The following is a 17163-nucleotide window of genomic DNA, read 5'->3' on the forward strand; positions in this document are numbered from 1 at the left end:
GAGTCCTGCTTGCATACGCTATTTCTTCCGATCGAATCCTACTGTAAGGACGATTCCTAGCGGCCTATAGCTTTACGGCAGCTTAAATCATTGACTAACGTTTCGGCGATTCGAATCTCGCGCGCGTTTCACGCTAGCAATTTCCAGCAGCCGAGCTGGCTGCGAGATCCATATAGCCATCAGCGGTCAGGTCACACACAAGCGCGTCGGTGGCGCCGCCAAGCGGGACTTGGACGTTTGAATAGCGATAGGCGGCGCTCCTGTCGTTCTGAAAGCAGGGCTACCAATTTTGCGGCTTATTTTATAGCATATAATTAACCTCGTTTTCAATATGGCCGCTGCCAATGCTGCCTCTAACATCGCTCATTACTGATGGAGGTGCAGTTGCCTGATCAGTTGTTTCGTGTTAGTCGAAGGAGTAGGTAACGGCATACACGTACAGCATCGACGTACTTTATTTCTCTGCGTGTGGCGTTTTGGTGAAGAGCTGGAGAAACAGGTGTGAAAAGCTAGTTAAAGCTTGTTTAATTTGTTTAATGCTAGTGAAAAAGTGAATCCAGTCTGCGTTCCCCTGCGAAAAGCTATTGACTATTTACGTTTCCTCTTGTGCACCTGAAGGAGACGGTATAAAATGCCCAAAAAATCCAACAAGCCCAATTGGGGAGGACGAGGTCGAGTAAACAATCACGAAGAAAAATCTTATTTTGGTAAGCATCGCAAAGTTTGTATCAATTTTTTTAAAAAACCTTCGTCTTTATTATTATAACCTCTAAGTTTTGTCTTTGCAATATTCCTTTATTCAGCGTTTCGTTACGCTACTGCTCAGTGTTTCAATAGTAATAGTCAATTTGGTTTTATACTTTACTGCTTATTTAGTTTAATATCCGAATTATCAAAATCTTGGCTTTTACAGGACATGATGACAGAATGAGCCATCCCAATGATGGTCCCAAATTCACGAACAATAAACCTCGTGTATCGTTTAAAAGGACAGGCAGTAAGCAACCAAGTTACAGTGATAGAACCAGAAATGCCATATTAAAGCATTTAGATGATGATGTGTCAATGTCACATAGTTCTAATAACAATAGTCGACAGATAGTCAATAGGGGTAGAGGAGGCGGCAAAGGATTTGGTCGAGGAAGAAACAGCCCATTGCCACATGGTAATTTGAGAAATAATCGACCAAGACAAGTAACTGTTAGTGACTCAAATTGGTACAAGATTTTCGTAAGTATTGAAACTATTTAGTTAAAACAACACTTAGTATAATCATGCATATTTTATAATGTATCAATTATTGGCACAAATTGATTTGCATGTAACTGTGAGCTGAAATATTTAAAAAAAATTTCAAGTTTACACTACTCTGTAATCATGCTATTTATTATTATTACCATAGATTATAGTATATTGTGATGAAAAAATGTTACAATTATTATGATACAATGCAGTAAAAAGTATTTATAGCACAGTGTGGCTAAAATCCGCTGTTAAGTCACGCATATCTGTGACTAAAGTAGTCCTTTTTTGCACCGTATTTATCACACTCACTATGCTCGTGTGCTAACCTCACGGTGCAAGTAAGGACTACTTTACTTACGAATAGGCGAGACTTGCGGATTTTAGCAGTCTGTGTTATAAAATTATATACGATACTCTTGACTTAAATGGTTCAGTTTTACACGGGACTTAGTGCCCTCACTACGTTCTGGTGCTAACTGCGCCGTGTAAAAAAGAATCATTTAAGTCACACGTATCGTAATGTACTATTTTTGTACAATGTATTAGAGGTTATCTCAAAATATTTCATGATATTATTAGTATTCAATTGGTATTTAAAACTTACGTCCAATGTTTATTGTCTGTGCTTACAAAAATATTTTTAACACTTTTTTATGCCCAAAAATAAAAAATAGCTATGGTACACATCAAAAAATGCAAATTAAAGAAAAGGGAAAAGAGACTTGATTATTCTAAATAAGCTCTTTTTATTTTCTGATGTTTTTAGACTTGTACTTTGAATTATATTTATCCATAATATTATGTATTTCTAGATTCCAAAGGGGCAAAAGTACACAAAGGAATTTGTAATATGCAATTTAACAAGTTGTATAGCACCCATGACTTTTATTCCATACATGGTTTGTACTCATTATTTGTAAATATTAAGTAACTCTGAAACATATAATTATGTATGGATAAAATTTATAATTCAATTTTTTAGTATCAAGTTGTTGGACAAGATTCAATGTTTTATGTCGAAGATCACAGAGTTGCTACCCAATTATCTGACTGTAACAACAGAATTACAACAAGTGATGGTTTTAAAATGCGAGTTCAAGTCCGACCAGGTCTTCCACCTCTTGAAGTTAACGAAACTCTAAAAGAGAGACTAAAACAGGCCATGGCAAAAAGATATGTTCAAGAAAGCAATGCCTTAGACCTGTCTAAGTTTTATCAAGATCCAGGTATTGAATATAAATTTTTTTTTTTATATTTACATTGACTGTCAAATATATTATACACATACGTAATTTTTTAATTTTTTTCTTCTAGAACTAGCTTCTGACTACTGGTGCCCATTAGCAAGACCACTTATGCTCATGACTGTGTTAGATATTGTTCAAGAGCATATACCCAACTTGGAAGCATTGAATTTGGATTCAAACAGAATTTATAATATAGAAAAATTGAGTGTCCTCGCAACCAAATTTGAAAAACTGAAAATCCTTTACATAGGGGATAATAAGGTAAGGGAAGAATTACTACGTTAATATATTGCTTTCTAAAAAATGTTAGCGAGCAAATTAAAAGCCTTGGCTTCTGCGTTTAAATTATTACATTTCATTTTTAGATTAAGGAGATTCATTATCTCAATGCTTTAAAAAATCTGCATTTGGAAGAACTTAGACTTGACGGAAATCCAGTTGTTAATAAATACAAAAACAGACGGGACGACTACATAAGGTAATAATTTTTACTATAAAGTATAACACACTTTATCTCCTCATTTCTAGAACTAATTATATTACTACATTTTCAGTGACGTACGAAAAACTTTTCCCAAACTTTTGAAATTGGATGGGATGGATTTACCACCTCCTATTGTCTTTGACTTAGAGGATCAAAAAGTCAAACTGCCACCTATACAAAGAATGTTTATTGTTCAATCTAATGCAAAGGCTCAAGATGTTGCTACTCAGTTTCTTCATCAATATTTCATTGTGTTTGATAGTGAAAATCGTCAACCGTTGCTCAACGCCTATCATGAACACGCTTGTTTTAGTATGACAGTCAATATGCAGCAAAGTTCTAACAAGTATGTAGTACTATTAAAAATTAATAACTGATTTATAGGCTAAATTTTCATGTTCAATTTTAATTGCAGGTATAATCCTTACTTGACAGAAAGTCGGAATTTGAAAAGAGTTTCAGATGGAAGATTAAGACGGAAGTTATTGAAAATGGGTAGATTACCCGTTGTCTCCTTTATATCCGAAATGCCACGCACAAAACACGATTTAGGCAGTTTTACAATGGATCTCAGTCTAGTCACTGTATGTTTTTAAATAGAAAGTTTATATTAATATTAAAACTTGTTGAATGCACTGCACAATAATAATTGATTAAATTTTGATTACAGGATGGAATGATGTTGATAACTGTAACAGGTTTATTCCAGGAATTACAAACTAAAGACAACAAAGAGCAACTGCGATACTTTAATCGCACTTTCATTATTGTCCCCGAAGGAGCGGGATTCTGTATAAGTAATGAACAATTACATATTGGCAATCCAACTATGGTTCAAGAAAAGCAGTTTAATTCCGCCGCTTCTACAGCTGCTCAACCTACGCCAGGACCTTCTACAGCAGTAGCAGTGGCAGCAACAGCACTTGCCAGCGCAGTACCATTGACTGAAGAAGTAAAAAACCAAATGACTATGACTCTGAGTCAGCAAACGAACATGAACTTTGAGTGGAGTTTTAAATGTCTCGAGGAAGTGCAGTGGCATTTTGAAAATGCTCGTGCAGCATTTCAAGAAGCCTATAGTTTAGGCAAAATACCAGCTACGGCTTTTACAAAATAAGTCTGTATCTTTAAGTTAAATTTTTATATACAGAAATTTATATAACGTTTCTGAATAAAAATGTAAAATACGTGAATAATGTTTAAGAAAGTTCATATAGGCGATATTCTTCAAAATTATTCATTTTTCGTTTAGTTTTGAAGAAACTGGAAAAAATGTAGAGTTGTTTCCAAGAATCATTTTCGTTTCTTTGAAAGGGCTGTGTTGGTTTACTGTAACCGTGATAAGACCCTAATACATTTTTTTTGGTTTGTAAATTATCAATCGACGGTACCAAACATTATTTGGTATGTAGAACTACAATGTTTTGGACAAAAATTAATAATTACAAACTTCTCAGTCCTTGTTATTACTAGTTGCAATGAGTTGGTCTCATTTTTATTTGAGAGATCAAGATCTTTTAATAAATTAAATCGTGTAAATTACTTATTATAAAGTAGTTGTATAAGTATCAAATTCATTCGCAGTACATTACTGTCATGAAAATATGCAAAAAAAACGTCTATTTTCATACACGAGTATTTATTAATTCTATATTGATTGCTTTTTATATTTTCATTTGATTACTAATACCTTATTCTGAATATCATGTTTTACACTGTAATTGCCACCGTTGTCATGTAAATACTTCAATTCCTGTAACAGCGACTGAAACGTTAATCCCCAATTGTCTATGAATGACAATTTTGTAAATATTAAATAAAATAAAAAAAGTTTTTTTTATAAATTTAAATTGTTCTACATGAATTTTTCTAGCCCCGGCCTTATGAAAAATTTTCATTGTTTGCAACCATATTTTCCAACATTTCTTGTTCATTAATCTCTTCTACAATAATTTGTTCTTGTTCTGCGTTATTATCATTGATATTCAACAAATTTAATTCTAACTTTCGTTTCTTTTGAAAAAAGCCCATCTACAAGAAAAAGCATGCATTTTAATATTATCTTCCATTGGTAACTTTTTAGTATTATCAAACAAAGCACGTACATAATAGAGTGCTAATATGATGATAGATAATATTAATAATCCAACCATAACAGATATCAGTATTATCCAAATATTAAGCTGCTCATTTACATTTTCTTCCTTTACATTATACAACGTAGTCAACACACTAAATACGTTCGTATCAATCGATGGTTTTATGATATTAACATATGCTCTTGTGCTGAATTGAATTACGGTTTCAGTGTCGAAAATTTCTCTAATTGGTTCTAGATTCATTGTTAAAGTTAAAGTTACGGTACCAATATCCTGGGCTGATTTTACATGAATTAGATCACATTTAATTTTTCCACATTTAATTTTCTCGTTTGAACAATCCACAAAAATCGTATTATCCTTATTCCTGATATTATATTCGTTGAGTTTTTGAAGCTGATTAGGAAATAGTGATTTATTTCTCCATTGATTTACTGAACGTTTGAATTTTTTATTCATAACATTCGTGTTATCATTATATTTCTTATTCTCACTGATGACGTCCAAATTCTCGAAATATTCTGTTGGTGTATCCAATATTAAAGGGATCTCGTGACTAGTGCAATCGTGTGATATTCCATAGACCTGCAACTATTATACGATCATGAACAAATCTGTACGTCAGCAAAAAAAGAATTATGAACATTCATGTTTAATATTTACTTGGGGTAGTTTTAGCAAAATGAACGGATCATTATCTTCTATTTGTATTGGGATCTCTATTATTACTTGTCCTTCGATAATCGGAGTTGATCCGTACTTAAATATGTTATATACATGTTGAAATGTAACGTTTTTGCGGGATTTTTGAACATTCGTTAAGTAGTAACTGTCTTTATCTGTTTTCCTAAAAATTGATTATGCTATAGTGCATACTTTAAAATATTTTGTTTAATGAAAACTTACCCTGTTATAGAAGTTGAGACGTTAGTTTTTAAAAGCACAGGTATAGAAATTTGTTTTTTTCCGTGATTGTCAGTTTGACTTTTAAGTGTCATATTGATGAAGAATTTCTGTTGCCCAATATTGGTCAAATTGTGTACTTCGAAGTGTGCCATCTCCAAATCTAACTGTATTATTTTCTATTGATAATAACGTAGATATTTTCAACATTATAATAGTTATATAGTGCTTGAATCGATTTCAATATTTATGCATGTTTAATTACCTGTGCTCCTTTATAAAAGCGATTTCCGACGTCACATGTAACGGCGAGTGTATTATTGTATGTTTCTTCTTGACAGAAGGACAAAACGTTTCTTAAATGGATACCTTTTGGAATAAAAAAATTCACCATCACCGAATAAGCAGGCTCACCGTGGTTTTGAAGTTTGGCTTCTATGGTTATATCGCCTGACCCGATTTCCCACGTATTATTTGTTCTATAATTGCACATTTCATTTTATAGGTGATGTTTCTTTATTTACACGATATCATGCGTAATTATAATTTATTAGATGTATAACAATTACCCTACTCCAAAAACAGACGTCGTCACAGAAATATCCGAATTGCACACTGTATCTTTCCCACATCCAATTTCATATGGAACCAATAATTTTATTGGTTTTTCACGTTGTCCTACGTATTTTATAGGACATAATTTACAAAAATTATCTGCTGCTGTGACAAGAGTACGACATTAATTTTATAATATCAAGGGACTCATAGCTCTTCAATGGCAAGTAATAAACAATCATATTATGAGTATATGTATATCATTTGAAAACAACTATTTTACTTACAACTCGCATTACTTTTTTGTTTCGAATAACTATTTAACGAATATGTTAGAGTGATATCAACAGGTTCAAGGACATTGTGAATATCTGACTAAAATATAAGAAAATAAACATTGAAAGATGTTATGATATAATGCACATACGTATTTTTAAATTGTTACTGAATTTACTCGTATATGTATATGAGCAATTCTACGAGAAGCCGGACACTTCTCGTAGAGTCTCTGGGGGACACGCTCGCACTAGACCGAATTTTTTAGTTTCGTTAGAGCATATAATATGCAAAGAAAAAGGCAACATAGCTGAAATCTTATGCCGACAAAAAGTAACGGGCCCATACTGCAAATACCAAAAACTTAGAGAAATCCCTATATTTTGTATCTTAAATAACGCAAAAATATCCATGCAGCAGTCAAAGCCGATATGACGTGTAATTCTTAACTGTTCATTAGTTTGCCTTTTTGTTATTTTAAAATATATCATCACTGTAAATACTAATATTTATTAATCAAAAAACGCGCATAAAACTGTCATTTAAAAAAAAAGAATTTTTCCGTTTTAGGTTCAGTTCAAGGTAGCCCCGTTTTTCCTTACACGAGTTAACTGAACTCAATTTTGTTTCTTACATTGCAGAAGTATACTCACCCTCACATTGAAGTGGGAAGTAGTACATCCATTCCAATTAGGATTTGTAAGAGTTGACGTTTTTCCTTGAGATGAATAACGATATTGAAATATTTGACGGTTTCTTTCAGTAATTGGAATATTCCAAACAATGTAATTGTATGTGAAACGTTTGTATTTAGAATCAACAACCAACTTTATAGTGTAATCTGAAATGAGGAAGTATTTGATATATTTCTGACGTTTAATCATAAAAACATATTAAAGAATATTAAATTTATTGGTATTCTCACTCTTTATTATTTGTGAATTTATACTTTTGTAATTCTTGAAGCAGAACTCTGGCGAAATTCGGTGAATATTTCGTCGCAATATTGTTGGTTGGACTCTGAAATCTACTTGAGTTTTCTCAACAGTTTTTGCACGAAGTATCACTACATGATTGGATTTATATGCTCCAACAGCGATATCCAAAAACCTAATAATTTACAATTTATTTAAACTAAGCGCGGGGCCGTCAATATGTTTAAAAATAATTTTTCAATGCGGAAAATCTAACCCATTGTTATCAATGTCTGCAAGATTAGAAATTGAAAAGCCAAATCCTTTGACTTTGTGTGATATTTCTAATGCAGATATTTTCTGCGACATGTGCAAATTATTTTCTTCATCAATAATTGAATTTCCATTATAAACATATATTACCCCGAATTCCTCCCATGGTGCTCCAACAATCAAATCTTTTCAACCATCAAAGTAAATTAGGAATTTTTTTGGAGTAAGCATTAAACTTTTAAATAAAATATACCTTAAAAATTAAAAAACGCGATAGTACCTAAAAAGCCATCATTATCTAAATCGCCACATGAAAGAGAGTAACCGAATTTAGATCCCTTGCCAGTGCCTTGAATTGTTGGATTGTAATCTTGAAACCGCTGTAACACAATTGCGCCATAGATATAATAAAACAAGTATATTAAGTTTACAATAACAACATTTTCGTACATTTTGACTTCCTAAATATATGTAAACTTTTCCTGTATCATCTCCGTAATGTGGAGCTCCAATTATAAGATCTGCAAATCCATCATTATTTAAATCTCCACTAGTTAAGCTAGCTCCAAAATATTCGCCCAATTGATGACCATCAAGAGTATGTAGAGTTGCAAGGCCTTCTGTACTACTAGTAATAATTTCAACCTTAAAAGTAAATATTTGTATACAATGTAGTAAATGGGTAAAGCCTTTAGAGACACAAGCAATCTATAATTCTACTTTGCCCATAAATTTCCATGCTGGTGCCCCACTTGCAAAAAGAATTTTATTTTTATTAAAATAGTTTCCTGAACTGACTGCATATCCTGCAATTGAATTAATTTACGCATTTTATAAATGAAAATGTTCCATGAAATCAATTTGACTAATTTAAATATGCCATTTAATTGTTTACCAAATTCAGATTGCTTTTGCTCATCATTTGGAATTTCCAATGTCTTTATCTTGTTGCTTTGCAAAATGCTTATTGAACCACTGAGATTGTTTGTTGGATTTCCAGTTATCATAGAAACACTTGCAAGGAAAGATTTGATAACTAATTCGCTTTTTTCTTGTATATTTAAATTTATTTTCGCCTGCAAAATATAAGATAAAAAATTTTAACAATTACCTGGATTCAAATATCTTTAGAATTTTATAAAATCAATATATATTTACTGGAATCCCAACAGCAACATTTAGTGAAAATCCATGTTGAGGATTATACCAGTATTGTGAACTAAAGTCTGAATATAAATACAACAATGATAATATTGTCATATAGATGTGTGCAATATATTATCAAAGTGAATATAAAAACTATACGTTACTATAAGTTTTTAAGCTTTCTGTTTCAATTCGCAAAAATGAGTTTTCAGTAGATCGATAGTAAAAATAGCAAATCCCTTGCATGGTTTCCTTGTATTCGCTTGTGAATGGCTTGAACAAGTGAATTTTTGTACGGGGAGCACAAATCTGTAATTAAATAAAATTACAATAGTATGTTGTGTACCAAGGGCGTAAAGTGGGCTCTTTTGTACCGAGTGTGGAGATTGCAGTATCAGTCGCGAGGCATTTACGGGTCGCAGACGACGAGTACCGCAATATCCACGCACGAGGCCATAAAGCCCGCTTAGCACTTGGTGCACACTATAGTTAATTATGACACGCCGTGGCGTAAACCTCGATTTACCGCACGCTCGTGCACAAATGCACTGGTTGTGTCATATCGTGCGATACTAGGGGGGTAAAGAAATATTATCCTCGTGGGGACTTATCACGATAACGTTCCCACGAGGGTGAAACTACTTTACCGCACTAGTATCGTAATATATAATACTATTTTGTCTGCTTTTATCAGACCGGTCAAGAGAAGGTCACTTTAGGGCCGCTTTTTGGGTTTAAAAACGCAGAAATGGTGCATGGTACAAAAATATTACATTATAACTCAAAATGATAACTAATAAATAACAGAACTCACTTTTAGAAGAGAGGGATGAATAGCAGCCATTGACATTCCAAACCAGCTGTTGTCTTGAATTATTTTTGCATGCATACCTATTTGTTCCAGAGCTAAATCTGATAATGAATCTGACGTTGGGCTTACTGGATGACACTTTGTGGATAGAGAACATTGATAAATAATACCTGGTTCTTTAACAGACTTTCCAAAATTAGAATAATTGCCTCTTGGTGCTCCAACAATCAATCTTTAATTGCAAAAGTGCTTTTAATTGATTTTGTACAATTATAGTTAATATTACCCAAATTGTTGACACATACTGAGATTCTAATTTACCAAACTCTGGAATAAGTAACACACTATACCCGAAGTAGCTGCTTTGAAAATCAAAATCATTGTTAAAGCTTGATTTTAAAGGATCAGAAAATATAATAGGATATTTTGTATCCAAATTATAAGAATATACTGATAGGAGAGACAAAACTATAGTAAGCACGAGAATCATCATAAATTCAACAATGCAGCTATTAGTGTTTTTACAACTGCAATATGGAGATGAGAGAACAGGATGAAAGTAGTGATAACGTAATCAAAGGACTACCATAATGATAGGAAGTCTGTATACAAATACATTAGTCTCTTTAATTTTGTAAGTTTATTTTTGTATTAAGTTTAAAACATTGAATGTATTTTAAACAATTCAATAATTTTTTTTGCAATATTAATACGTGAATTCTTATTTACTTTGTAAATTGAAAAATTCATAAATTTATAGACAGTTTATCGATTTACTTGAATTATTTTACCTATTAGGTATTGATGAATTTTGATCACTTATAAATTATAAACAGAACTCAAGTCCATGCTTAGTCTTTAAGTATGTATAACTCCTCGTTGTTTTAGACGTTGTAATTGCTGTTCACGTGATCGCTGATAAAATAATATCCGAGGATCAACATTGCTCAATGCAGGACACTGTAACATGAATATTAAATAGTTTTAATTTCGGATAAAATATGTTAGATGCAATGCAATGAAGAACTAATGGTTTATTCTACCAGATATTTGAAAAATGTTTTATGTGGTGTATAAATACTTTATATTCTTTAGAGGTCAAAAGTTTTTTTTTAAACTAATAAAAAGTAAATTAAAACTATTTTATTCATTAATAAATATTAAGGTGTTATTACTTCATGTAACTTTTTAAATAAAGCTTGCCACGAAAAACCAAGACCAGAGCGCCATAGTGTTGAGTTTAATGGATCATTCGCTTAAGGTGATACTCATGAAAGTAAAGCCACTAAATAATTTTTTTATAATGAAAAAAGTGCCAGTTATAGAAGAATTTTGTTATAAGCTTGCAACTTATAACTGGACCATAATTATTATAAAGTTAAACCTGTTATTAAATTTGTTTTAAAATACTCACTCCTGCTTTACTTCGAAACTGAAGAGCTTGTGTTAATAGATCGTTTATTCTTTTTTCTCTATCTCCATGATCTGGATGTGTTGATAACCATGGAATTTGATTAGGTTCAATCTCTAAGTCAGTCAAAGTTCGCATTGTACCCCAAAAGACTACAGCTTCTCGAATATCTATGCATGCCTAACAAAAGAAGTTGAAATTTTTTAATGATTAGTTGAGTAAATTCATACACATAAATTTATGTATTAAAAACTTAAATCTGTTTACTTTAGCAGCAATCAGTAATCCTATTGTATCTGCTTCTGTTTCAAGAGCCCTGCTATAAGGCAAGGTATGAAAGACATCTACAATAGATTGGCCTAGCAACAACAAGAACCCTGCCAGCAGGTCTGGGAATACAGCCCATGTAGCTGCTATTGGTAAAGCAAGCATTAGTTCAATAATAATTCCTCTTGAGACCTGCTCGTACTGGAAAATATACATAATAAAAGTATAACAACAAATACTCAACTGAATATATATATATATATATATATATATATATAAACTAAATTTTATTTGAAGTTTTATTGCAATTTCTTACCGAATGCTTCAGCACAGCGTGAGCCATCTCATGGGCTAATACAATTGCTAGTTGATCATCATTTTCTACCATTTGTAAAGTTCCCATGAACACAAAAATATTTCCACCCTAAAATAACACACTACATTGTAGATTTTATGAAAAAATTTTAGTTGCGGTTTTTTGACACATGCACATCTAAATATAAACACTTACAGGTAAAACATAAGCATTTTTCAAAGGAGAATCAACAACTGTCAAAGTCCACTTTTTATTTTTGAAATTAGGCATATCTCTATTAGCATTAATCAGTTTGGCAGTAACCCTCAAAAGTTTAGAGTATGTAGGATGTGTTTTTGGCAACAAAATAGATTGAAATTCTTGTAAATGCTGTTGGATGTAAAAATAGTAATTTCATTTTATTAATGTAAAATCTTTACTAGATCTTCAATCTTTATCAGATGGAATACATGTTTATACCGTTTCAAAGGTTAATTTAGCAAGTTTTTCTTGTTGTTTTTCATTTAACATGATGAACTGTGAACGTTTAGTAATAGGGTCATACTCCAGATGGGCAAGATAGTAGAGAAACAAAGAAAAAAAGTACAAACTTATGAAACCTGAAAATAATTAATGAATCCTCTGTTCATTTAAAGTGAATGCATTATTTTCAATTCAATGAGCATAGAATAAACTGTTTGTTTACCTAAAAAATACTTTCTCTTTGCTCGGAACCACTTCAAGAATTCTTCTCTTTCTTCAGGAGTTCTACTAGCATACCATTTTTTGAACTTTCTTCCAAAAATTAAGGCTGCAATTCTAATCACAGGCCGTATAATCACAGCAAGAACAGGGTGAATATCCCTTCTTTCTGAAGTATGAAAGTTGCATTTTTGGGCCTTGATAAGCTGGAGAACTTGAACTTGAGACTTGTATTGCACTTGAGATAGCTTACGAACTCTTGTATATGACTGACACGAAATAGCACAAGATGCTATTTTAAATCTGCTATTAGCTAGACAATTTGTAACACGAGCAATTCTTGCAATAGACATTCTTTTATTTAATACTTGTAAGACTTGATAATACGATCACTTAAAAGATTTTACGGGTAAAAGAAAGAAAAATAAATATCTATAAATAAAAAGATTCAAAAAGAAGCTGCTTGTTATGATCACATAAAATCCAGGAAAGCTGCTAAGAGCAGTAAATAAAGACCAAGACGAGCATGATATTGGAACATAATACCTCCAGCAATACCAATCTTTACTGCGGAAAAAAACATTTTCTTTGAGAAAAATATTGTTATAAGATGCAGCCATACAGGGCGTATTCTTCTTCCTACATGATTTACAGGTTCCTTGTGGGCCTCTTCTTGCTGGTTAATATTATAAGTACGAAGATTATAATGTCTATATTGCCATGTAGCATCCATCAGGAAAGATTTCGTTTGGGCCCACATGTGATATTCTAAAAAAATATTTGTTTACATTAACTGTAGAATGCAATGGACAATTAGAAAATAGGCAATTTAAGTGTTTTTACAGATATAGGGTTAGTATGACCGTGTATGTATCAATGTATGAAATCGAATGTTTAAATATTATTTTTAGTAATGAGCAATTTTCGATTACGTGTTACAATCAAATTTCGAAAATTAAAAACATAACCTAAAATTTCCCATTTTCGTTTACGTGAAGAACTGAAAATAGAAAAGTAAAAGTTATAAAATTAAGAAGAGTATGACGCAACAAATGAATGGTTCACAATATTTTATGTAAACAAATTTCATACGTTATTTAGTTATTTATCGAAATTCAGTCATGATGGCTTTTTCGACGGCTGACTACTGCTGTGCGTAGAGTTATATCGTTCATCTGTCTGTTATGAACGGGTCTGTTACGATCTGATAGATTCTATAGGTATATTGTGACGTAAGCCGTAATCACGTGATCACGTGATTGAATATAAGCGCGTAATTCAAGATCTTATTAATAAAATCGAGTATATTTTATATACATCTTATAAAATCATTTAGAGAAAGTACAAAAGCTTTTCTGTATTCTTGGTCACTCAACCGTTAGGAAAATAGAAGATAAATTTTAGAAGTAGTGGAAAGAAAGATGCCATTGTGCGGGTATCGGCTCCCAGTTTTTATGATTCATAAAAACTGACCCCCCCCCCCCTACCCCAGTCTATAAAAGTATATTTTTTGTAATAATAAAAATACTGACCGATGTATTTTAATTAGCTCTATCCAAAAGCATGGCCAGATTAAACTGCTCCACCTTATATTTCTAATGAAAAATGAATAAAGATTTGGGAAAAAAAAATAAATTATCTTAATTTTGATACAGCCATATCTTTTTAAATAAACAATATTTCAAACTGCTCCAAACTGCTCTACATCCATATAATACTGCTCCATAGTAATTTTTATCGGCTCCGCTATAGTTAACTGCAAAATAAGTAAAATTCATTTTGTCAGAAATGAGCTGACTGAAGCGCGTAGCGCGCAGACGCGGATCTCATTCAGTGCCGTATTGCCGGGATAAAGTTTAAATTAAGGTAAAGAATTCACGTGTTACAAACTAAGTTTCTAACGAAATACATTTTTTTATTATTATGTATTGCCAATGGTGTTTAATGAAAACGTATTTTATTTTAGATTCTGCCTTAGGTGCCACTGTATTAACTATAAGAAGGAGATTTTTAGTCAAATAATCTGTGATAATCTAAGAAATAGCGATGGTAGTTTTATAATACTAATAGGTAGTGAGAAATAGTTGATTCTGGCACGCGTGTGAGGTTGCCAGTCAAACGAGTGGGAGAGTTATCTTTCGCACGTGCATCAAATATTGTTTTTCAATTCAGGGCGTGTAAACTGCGACTAAAAATTCGTATGACGCGTAAAGCGGCACTTGACACACACTGCATCGAAAAGTATATTTTTTCAAGTTTACTAATATCAATACAGTAAAATAAATTTATTCAACTTCAAATTTCCATAACTTAGAGAAGATCCTGATCTAATTATCCGCGCGAATCACTGTTCCAAAAATAAAACCACGTCAGCGCCGGGATATCCTCGCAGGAGGTGTACACGTCGCTTTTGGAGTCCTCGATATTCGGCGCTCATTTAAATGCAAACTTGTACGGAAACACGCGAAAAACCAAGAGACGAACTATTTTCCCGAAGAAAGACAATAGCGTGTAGCGTATGTAAGGGGCTGATTATGACTCGGCTCGTTGCGACGTCTATTCTTTCGCTATATCGAGCATGCGCGAATCAGCAGGGGATCTCGATCAGGACACGGATCGTTTCTGGAATCCCTGCAGCCTTGTTTTTTTCTTCCTCTAATTTTGGATTTTCCCGCATCTCGAGAAACTCGCCGGATGAGCAGATGCGCGAAAGATTAATTAACGAAGCGACGCGAACGACGCTATATGGATTTGCTTACAAGTTGTCACGTCGCGTTTCGTAATATGGGTCACATACTGCGAGACGTACAAAAAGCTTTTCGCCGCGTGTTTGTAACTTTGAAAACGGCAATTTGCTTATCGGAAGCCTCAATGAACTTGGGAGATACAGACATTCGGAGCAGTCAATAATGAAAACTCTTTGCATTTATAGTTTATGTGATAAGTGGTTTTAGATTTTTCTTTTATTTTACAATAAAATTTACAAACTTACTAGCAACAATTTCATGATAAGATCCACTGACTTATATCGTATATAATAACGCGCATCGGTCTTATAATATGGGCCTTATTTATACTATTTAATAATTTAATAAACGTCCTAGTAATGATTATATATTCTGTAAACACCGTTGAGCCCCTTACTTCGTTGAATCTTCAAGCATCGAAAAACTGTGCTAAAACCGTTTTCATCCTAGAAATAGTCAACGTACTTATCAAATAGCTGTGTGTCCTTCGTGCGTCGCAATTGCAGTGAAATCCTATATAGACTCAATTCTTTCAAACGAGCCTGACGCTGCGCCGCTCCAGCCTCCTCTCTCCAAACGAGATTGCAAACGCAAAATATTGCTGCTACTTGTAGTTTGACATTGCTCTGCATCTGAAACGAATCATAAAAATTACAAGTCATTGACATACTAACTCTTACTTTAAATATAGTTAAAAATATTTACCATGTAATCCATAAGTTTCTTCAAAACATCTTCGTTTGCCATTATATGGTCTCTCGCTCGGTCTCCGTCTGCGTCGTTGGCCAGAATACAAAGCGCTTGCTCTTTTACATCTGCAGGATGAACTGGATCTTCGAAAGCCAAAATGACAGCTTGCATTACATGCGCCGCATGATCAGCCATGATTCAATCCATGTGAGTTTTGGTTGACAGGGGATTTCTTAATAAGTCTAACGTTTTCATCAAGACAGCCAATTCCGGATCAGCGAGTAGACGAAAAATTTGATCAGTTCCTAAACACGTTAATATCGGCGATTTTACTCTTTGCTCTGCTTGAAAAGCTACATTCATCAGAGCCCAGATTCCATTCAGTCTCAGCGCCGGGTCTGACCTTTTAGTTAAAGAGCAGAGAAGTTCGACTCCTCCGGACTCTAGAAAAAAAAAACGGCGTGATCCTGGAAAGTGGTTCGAAGCTGTTGAACACTTGGTTGCCAGCTCAGGTTATGCTAAAGATCTGAAAATAGATATACAGAATTTAACAACAAATTTAAACAACATACCAACAAAAATCACAATTCACCAACAAATTGATATCCTTGGAGGTGTAATACGATACATACCACCCATGGGTGATAGTCAAATAGGCCACTACGTTGCTTACTGCTATACTGCTCAAAAGCGATGGATTGAAAAAAATGATCTCTTGAAAAATAGTGTTGTTCTATCCGACAAGCAGTTGCCATCATTCAAAGTTTCTGCAATTTTGTATGTTAAACGTTAAAGAGTGCTCTTGTTATAAAAAACTATTATTAATTCTAACTTGAAATTTCAATAGTTGAAAATTGTGTTTTAGTATTAACTTTAAGACTGAATTTAAGTGAAATAAGCGTTTGTGAAAAGTAGAACAGTAAAATATTGTAATATTATAGATACCTTTATTTATATTATGTGATTAATAAACAAATAAGTATTGTGCTCCGAAACGGTACATGCTCCAAGCTCCGAAATAAATATATTTATAGGTTATAAGTGCTTAGCTTGTGTATTAAGATTGTGGGTTAGCGTCAGTACCTATAGATGGCCCTG

General features: G+C 33.0%; 4 protein-coding genes across 14 annotated transcripts; 1 reads left to right on the plus strand and 3 right to left on the minus strand.

The window, feature by feature from the left end:
* Positions 1 to 345: 345 nt before the first annotated feature.
* Positions 346 to 4820, plus strand: LOC100113601 (nuclear RNA export factor 1). Its single transcript, XM_001598977.6, has 9 exons — positions 346 to 707; positions 914 to 1230; positions 2058 to 2144; positions 2228 to 2471; positions 2560 to 2753; positions 2858 to 2970; positions 3047 to 3322; positions 3392 to 3560; positions 3647 to 4820. The coding sequence occupies exons 1-9, from the start codon at positions 632 to 634 to the stop codon at positions 4091 to 4093; spliced, it is 1923 nt and encodes a 640-aa protein (XP_001599027.3). The 5' UTR covers positions 346 to 631; the 3' UTR covers positions 4094 to 4820.
* LOC100679802 (integrin alpha-4-like) lies at positions 4599 to 10797 on the minus strand. 3 transcript variants are annotated; one of them, XM_031922375.2, is made up of 20 exons: positions 10745 to 10797; positions 10259 to 10315; positions 10124 to 10185; positions 9957 to 10048; positions 9307 to 9451; positions 9155 to 9222; positions 8892 to 9072; positions 8717 to 8802; positions 8447 to 8641; positions 8277 to 8376; positions 8001 to 8181; positions 7735 to 7919; positions 7463 to 7650; positions 6821 to 6908; positions 6548 to 6698; positions 6244 to 6457; positions 5982 to 6157; positions 5739 to 5922; positions 5082 to 5666; positions 4599 to 5007 (listed from the first exon to the last, which is right to left on the minus strand). In XM_031922375.2, exons 4-20 carry the CDS (start codon positions 10029 to 10031, stop codon positions 4858 to 4860), a joined length of 2952 nt encoding a protein of 983 aa, XP_031778235.1. In that variant the 5' UTR covers positions 10032 to 10048; positions 10124 to 10185; positions 10259 to 10315; positions 10745 to 10797; the 3' UTR covers positions 4599 to 4857. The 3 variants fall into 3 exon arrangements, with proteins under 3 accessions (XP_031778235.1, XP_031778236.1, XP_031778237.1); XM_031922377.1 differs by having other exon boundaries at positions 4609 to 5007; positions 6244 to 6308; positions 6393 to 6457; positions 9957 to 10185; positions 10745 to 10793; XM_031922376.2 differs by having other exon boundaries at positions 6548 to 6695; positions 9957 to 10185; positions 10745 to 10792.
* LOC100113523 (metalloendopeptidase OMA1, mitochondrial-like) lies at positions 10575 to 13855 on the minus strand. Of its 6 annotated transcripts, none has more exons than XM_008212014.3 (10): positions 13721 to 13832; positions 13472 to 13628; positions 13272 to 13396; positions 12633 to 13195; positions 12407 to 12546; positions 12143 to 12316; positions 11948 to 12055; positions 11632 to 11832; positions 11368 to 11544; positions 10575 to 10913 (listed from the first exon to the last, which is right to left on the minus strand). In XM_008212014.3, the coding sequence occupies exons 4-10, from the start codon at positions 12979 to 12981 to the stop codon at positions 10812 to 10814; spliced, it is 1251 nt and encodes a 416-aa protein (XP_008210236.1). In that variant the 5' UTR covers positions 12982 to 13195; positions 13272 to 13396; positions 13472 to 13628; positions 13721 to 13832; the 3' UTR covers positions 10575 to 10811. The 6 variants fall into 6 exon arrangements, with proteins under 6 accessions (XP_008210236.1, XP_008210237.1, XP_008210238.1 ...); XM_008212015.4 differs by having other exon boundaries at positions 13597 to 13628; positions 13721 to 13831; XM_008212016.3 differs by lacking the exon at positions 13472 to 13628 and having other exon boundaries at positions 13721 to 13851.
* Positions 13856 to 15553: 1698 nt separating this feature from the next.
* LOC100118999 (armadillo repeat-containing protein 8) lies at positions 15554 to 17150 on the minus strand. Of its 4 annotated transcripts, XM_031922389.1 has the most exons (5): positions 17011 to 17150; positions 16698 to 16832; positions 16469 to 16591; positions 16081 to 16370; positions 15554 to 16007 (listed from the first exon to the last, which is right to left on the minus strand). In XM_031922389.1, the coding sequence occupies exons 4-5, from the start codon at positions 16258 to 16260 to the stop codon at positions 15822 to 15824; spliced, it is 366 nt and encodes a 121-aa protein (XP_031778249.1). In that variant the 5' UTR covers positions 16261 to 16370; positions 16469 to 16591; positions 16698 to 16832; positions 17011 to 17150; the 3' UTR covers positions 15554 to 15821. The 4 variants fall into 4 exon arrangements, with proteins under 4 accessions (XP_031778249.1, XP_031778251.1, XP_031778250.1 ...); XM_031922391.1 differs by having other exon boundaries at positions 16081 to 16591; positions 16662 to 16832; XM_031922390.1 differs by having other exon boundaries at positions 16081 to 16591; positions 16658 to 16832.
* Positions 17151 to 17163: the final 13 nt, after the last annotated feature.

This window comes from Nasonia vitripennis (genome assembly GCF_009193385.2).
Source record: "Nasonia vitripennis strain AsymCx chromosome 1 unlocalized genomic scaffold, Nvit_psr_1.1 chr1_random0015, whole genome shotgun sequence".
Lineage (NCBI taxonomy): Eukaryota > Metazoa > Arthropoda > Insecta > Hymenoptera > Pteromalidae > Nasonia > Nasonia vitripennis.

Coding starts and splice junctions, on each gene's coding strand:
- LOC100679802 (XM_031922375.2), bottom strand. CDS start 10,031: ATGCATGCAAAAATAATTCAAGACAACAGCTGGTTTGGAATGTCAATG. Junction 6,458..6,547: donor ACGTCTGTTTTTGGAGTAGG/GTAATTGTTATA, acceptor GTGCAATTATAG/AACAAATAATACGTGGGAAA. Junction 5,667..5,738: donor TTTTGCTAAAACTACCCCAA/GTAAATATTAAA, acceptor ATCGTATAATAG/TTGCAGGTCTATGGAATATC.
- LOC100113523 (XM_016988485.3), bottom strand. CDS start 12,981: ATGTCTATTGCAAGAATTGCTCGTGTTACAAATTGTCTAGCTAATAGC. Junction 12,547..12,632: donor AAAGAGAAAGTATTTTTTAG/GTAAACAAACAG, acceptor AATTATTTTCAG/GTTTCATAAGTTTGTACTTT. Junction 11,545..11,631: donor GATTACTGATTGCTGCTAAA/GTAAACAGATTT, acceptor TTCTTTTGTTAG/GCATGCATAGATATTCGAGA.
- LOC100113601 (XM_001598977.6), top strand. CDS start 632: ATGCCCAAAAAATCCAACAAGCCCAATTGGGGAGGACGAGGTCGAGTA. Junction 708..913: donor CGAAGAAAAATCTTATTTTG/GTAAGCATCGCA, acceptor TGGCTTTTACAG/GACATGATGACAGAATGAGC. Junction 2,971..3,046: donor AGACGGGACGACTACATAAG/GTAATAATTTTT, acceptor CTACATTTTCAG/TGACGTACGAAAAACTTTTC.
- LOC100118999 (XM_031922389.1), bottom strand. CDS start 16,260: ATGGCTGATCATGCGGCGCATGTAATGCAAGCTGTCATTTTGGCTTTC. Junction 16,008..16,080: donor AGAAACTTATGGATTACATG/GTAAATATTTTT, acceptor GATTCGTTTCAG/ATGCAGAGCAATGTCAAACT.